Below are 5,135 nucleotides of genomic sequence, written 5' to 3' on the forward strand. Positions count from 1 at the left end.
CGTCAGGATGAAGAGACTCCTTTTTGGTGGAAATTGTCTAGAGTCTTCACCTGTGGCCCCTGATGTAAAGGAGAACTCTGTGGTCCCTGATGTTAGGGGGATCTGGGATAAAAGGAAACTCTGATATAGGGGGTCTCTGAACACCAGAGCCTCCCCCCTCTTACACAACAATCCCAGTTCCCCGTTACATTACGGTCTGCACCATGCCCCCTTATATCACAGTCTACAGTAGGGGTGTAACGGATCATGTCCGATCCGCGATCCGAACGGGCCGACCTGTACGGATCGGCACAGCATCCGATCCGCGGAGCGCACCGCCGCCGTGTCCTTAGGAAAGGCCGCGGCTTCGGCCTAGCTCCGGCGGCGGTGCGCGCTGATGTCATCACCCCTCCCTCTGCAGTCTGCACGTGTATTCTTCCAGAGCGCGCAGTCTGCGAGTACAGTGAGAGACCAGAGTACAGTAGTAGTAAGTACAGTTGATTGATTCTGAGTTGATTCTCATCAAAAATGGCTATAATTTTCAGTGTGTAGTGTACTGGGGGCAATGTTGGCTATTATGCTATTATTATTTACTAGTGGGAAAATGGCTATTAATTTCAGTGTGTACTGGGGGAAATGTTGGCTATTATTATTATTACTAGTGGGAAAATGGCTATAATTTTCAGTGTGTACTGGGGGCAATGTTGGCTATTATTATTTACTAGTGGGAAAATGGCTATTAATTTCAGTGTGTACTGGGGGAAATGTTGGCTATATTATTATTATTACTAGTGGGAAAAATGGCTATTATTTTTATTACAGTGTTACTACTAGTGTGGGGGCAATGTTGGCTATCATTATTAGTGGGAAAAATTAGTGGATGAGTCTGACTGGATGTTACAGTGAGGTGGGGGCAATGGTGGATGTTACAGTGAGGTGGGGGCAATGGTGGATGTTGTAACATCATCCACCATTGCCGCCACCGCCTCACTGTAACATCATCCACCATTGCCGCCACTTCACTGTAACGTCATCCACCATTGCCGCCACCGCCTCACTGTAACATCATCCACCCCTGACATCATCCACCATTGCCGCCACCGCCTCACTGTAACATCATCCACCCCTGACATCATCCACCATTGCCGCCACCGCCTCACTGTAACATCATCCACCCCTGACATCATCCACCATTGCCGCCACCTCACTGTAACATCATCCACCATTGTCGCCACCGCCATGGTGGATCCATGGTGGATGTTACAGTGAGGTGGCGGCAATGGTGGATGATGTTACAGTGAGGTGGGGCAATGGTGGATATTATTACAGTGGGGGAGATGACGTGGATATTACAGCAGTGGGGAGATGTCTGGATATTACAGTGGGGAGACGACATCTATATTACAGTAGTGGCGGGGGAGATTGTGGATATTACATTAGTGGTGGGGGAGAATGTGGCTATTACAGTGGGGAGTGGGGACTATATGATGGTGGAATTTTTTACAGGTTCATGCAAATTCAAATAACTGCGGCGTTTTGTACGTTTATCCAAATTGACTTTTAGGTTATCCATATTTTATTTTTTTCTAATTTTTTGTATTTATGGTGTTCTTGTCAATTCATGCGTTTACGTCGGTCGTTCACTATTGTAATATTACGTTTAGCGCAATCCTATTTTTTTTCTATATTTTATTCACTGTATTGGGGTTTTGCAGAAGGATTGCTGCTTCCACTGAGTTTTAGGTAATTTTTGTGGACAGCCGCCGGCTGCACAAGATTGCTTCTAGGTCTTAGCGCAGTTTCTTTCCTTTTTTCCAGGTGAGCTTCCCTGACTGGCGAGTCGAGCGACTGACTGCCCACTGTGCCCAGTGTTCTGCTCCTCCAGGCTACCGAAGCACCTCCACATCCTGCCTCTACTTTGGCAAGGAATCAGTCCACACACACACATAGTGTGGTCATGGCGAGCGGAGGAACGGAGGAGCTTGAACGCCCCGCGTCGTTTAAATCTCCTGTATGGGATCATTTTGGCTTCCCTGTGAAATATGATCATGAGGAAAAGAGGATGGTAGATAAAACCATGACGGCGTGTAGGCACTGTGGCACAAGAAAGCCATACGATAGTGGAAACACGTCAAGTATGGCCACGCATTTGAAGCGTCATCACCCCGGTGTTCCACTGACAGTCACAGGAGTGAAAACAAAAGCTGTTCAGCAACCACTCATCACCGCAGCATTTAAACAGCCCCTTATTCCACAATCGGACCGGGCTAAAGCCATTACAAAAGCGATCGGCGTGTTTATGGGTGCAGATATGAGGCCATATTCCATTGTGCAGAACGAGGGCTTTAAGCACATGCTTAACGTGCTTGAGCCACGTTACAACATCCTGTCGCGCATCCACTTCAGCGAAAAGGTTGTGCCAGAACTTTATGAACAGGAGAAGAAAAAAGTCTTGGATGAACTATCCCAAGCATCGTCTGTTGCGCTCACGACAGACGGGTGGACGTCCAGGGGAACAGAGAGCTATATAACAATAACCGCTCACTTCATCACGGCAGACTGGGAGATGAGAAGTCCGGTGCTGCAGACACGCCCCCTCTACGGGAGTCACACAAGCGCTCATCTTGCGCAGGTGCTGACAGAAGCGGTGGACGAATGGAAGCTAAAGAGGCCCAGTACCAATATCCCAGTCACAACTGACAATGCCAAAAACCAAGTTAATGCCGTGATTGAGGCAGGACTGGGCCCACAGATAGGGTGTTTTGCACATGTCGTAAATTTGGCATCTCAAAAGGGAATCTCTGTCAGTAGGATGGACCGCCTCCTTGGGAGGATCAGGAAGGTGGTTTCCTATTTCCACCGAAGCACAACAGCTGCCCATGTGCTTAAAACAAAGCAAGAAATGCTAAAGCTGCCTAAACACAAGCTCATAAATGATGTGCCAACCAGGTGGAACTCCACTTATGATATGCTGGAGCGTTATCTGGAGCAGCAGGCAGCTATATACTCTGCACTGACTGACAAGACCCTAAAGAAAATTGTCAAGGACATCATTACCCTGTCTGATGATGATGTGAGAGTGGCAGAGGAGGTCCTCCAGGTGCTTCAACCCCTCAAGATGGTAACATCTCTTCTGAGCACTGAAAGTTCACCATCTGTATCGATGATCATGCCCCTAAAAACAAGGATTCTACAATCCATGGCTCCAGGTGTGGAAGACAGCACCATCACACAAGATGTCAAGACTGCCATTAGAGAGGACCTGCAGCCCAGATACACTTCACCCCCTACTCTACAGGACTACCTTCACAGATCTACTGCCCTGGATCCAAGGTTCAAGTCCCTGTCTCACATGGACCCTGCCCTACGCCAGAGGACATACAGTGACCTCACCACCGAGATTGTGAGCAGTCTGGGCACTAAAGACTGTGATGAGGTAAATAAAGAATATTCTTTAAAAATGATAAATTTTAATCTAAATACATTTTTTTTTTTTGTAATAATGGCTTTTATTAAATGTTGTTGTTTTCATGTTTCATAGACATGAAAAATGTGGCAATAATATTTCCACATTTTTCATGTGTATGAAACATGAAAATAAATAATAGGTTTAATTAATCAACAATTTTTTTGTGCAGGGTCAAGCTCAAGCTGCAGAGCCAACAGGAGCAAACTTGGACTCATCATCTCCTCCACAAAAGAAGTCGGCGATGGCAGAGCTTTTTGGAGAGACCTTTGCCAGCAAAGACAACAAGACTTCTGCTGACATCATCAAAGAGGAGGTGGAATCCTATCTGCTGGCAGCAAGCGGCATTACAGTGGATGGTGATCCGATGACATGGTGGAAAAGCAATGAGTGTAAATACCCTCATGTTGCCAAGATGGCAAGATGCTATCTCGCTGTGCCAGGCTCTTCAGTTCCTTCTGAGAGGGTGTTCTCAACAGCAGGGGACATAGTGACTGCACAGAGGTCCACACTCTCCCCAGAGCATGTAGACATCCTTGTCTTTTTGAAAAAGAATTTGAAATTATAAGCTCAGGAATGCTTTGCTTTCTTTCTTTTATTCTTCTTTGATGTGGACATATTAGGCTTTCACTATCCATGTTTCAAGAAAGAAGATATGTTGCACTTTTAGTTGTTTTTGGCTCTTTGCCCATCGGCCCATGTCTCAAGGAAGAAGACATGCCTTTATGTTGCACTTTAAGTTATTTTTGGCTCTTTGCCCATTGGCCCATGTCTCAAGGAAGAAGACATGCCTTTATGTTGCACTTAAAGTTGTTTTTCATTATGTTAAAAAGAAGATATTATGCCTTGTGCACTGTAACTTGATTTTATATAATTTCAAAGTAATTTAAGAGTGTTAATAAACAAAAAGACAAAACTTTTGTTTGTCTTGTGTTTTTTTTTTTTTTTTACTGATCCGAAAATGATCCGATCCGTGACTCCCGATCCGAGGATCGATCCGATCCGTGAGTTTTTTGATCCGTTACACCCCTAGTCTACAGTGTTCCCTTTTTTATATCAGGATCCAAAGGAGTTTTCCTTGCACTGTAAATGGCAATTCTGCAAACTCTGATGTTGTAATGGGGAACGCTGAGGACTCTGATTTAAAGCAGTAGTAAAGGCATTTCAAACAATAACAAGCCCTGCAAGTTAAAGGCATAATGTGCTAGTATGCAGTGCATACCAACACTTTATGAAAGACTTGCCTTAAAAAAAGCCCTCCAGTGGCACGCTGGCACCGCAGAAGACGCTTCCATCTTCACCCTGTCTTCTTTGCCGGTTTGAGGACTCCAGCCGTCTGGATGAGCCACGATGACATGCACAAGAGTCTCTGGAGTGGCACACAGCTCACAGTGACATCACCCGCTGCTGCTCAGTCACTGCAAGTCTAGGAGATATAGAAAAGAAGAGAAAAAAGTTTACTACCACTTTAGGCTGCATTCACACCTTAGCATTTTCAGCTCATAAAACGTTCGTAAAATGCCCAAAAAAAATCCTGAAAAACACCCAACAAGAGAGCTATAGGCTTTGTCAGGATGAAGAGACTCCTTTTTGGTGGAAATTGTCTAGAGTCTTCACCTGAGAGCTAGAGGCTATGTCAGGATGAAGAGACTCCTTTTTGGTGGAAATTGTCTTCTAGAGTCTTCACCTG

The 5,135-nt window shown here is 45.4% G+C and overlaps 1 protein-coding gene across 1 annotated transcript; it reads left to right on the top strand.

The window, feature by feature from the left end:
• The first annotated feature begins 1,936 nt into the window (after positions 1-1,936).
• Positions 1,937-4,388, top strand: LOC120930420 (E3 SUMO-protein ligase ZBED1-like). Its single transcript, XM_040341607.1, has 2 exons — positions 1,937-3,415; positions 3,618-4,388. Exons 1-2 carry the CDS (start codon positions 1,937-1,939, stop codon positions 4,011-4,013), a joined length of 1,875 nt encoding a protein of 624 aa, XP_040197541.1. The 3' UTR covers positions 4,014-4,388.
• The last annotated feature ends 747 nt before the right edge of the window (positions 4,389-5,135 follow it).

This window comes from Rana temporaria, chromosome 3, assembly GCF_905171775.1.
Source record: "Rana temporaria chromosome 3, aRanTem1.1, whole genome shotgun sequence".
In the NCBI taxonomy this organism is placed as follows: domain Eukaryota; kingdom Metazoa; phylum Chordata; class Amphibia; order Anura; family Ranidae; genus Rana; species Rana temporaria.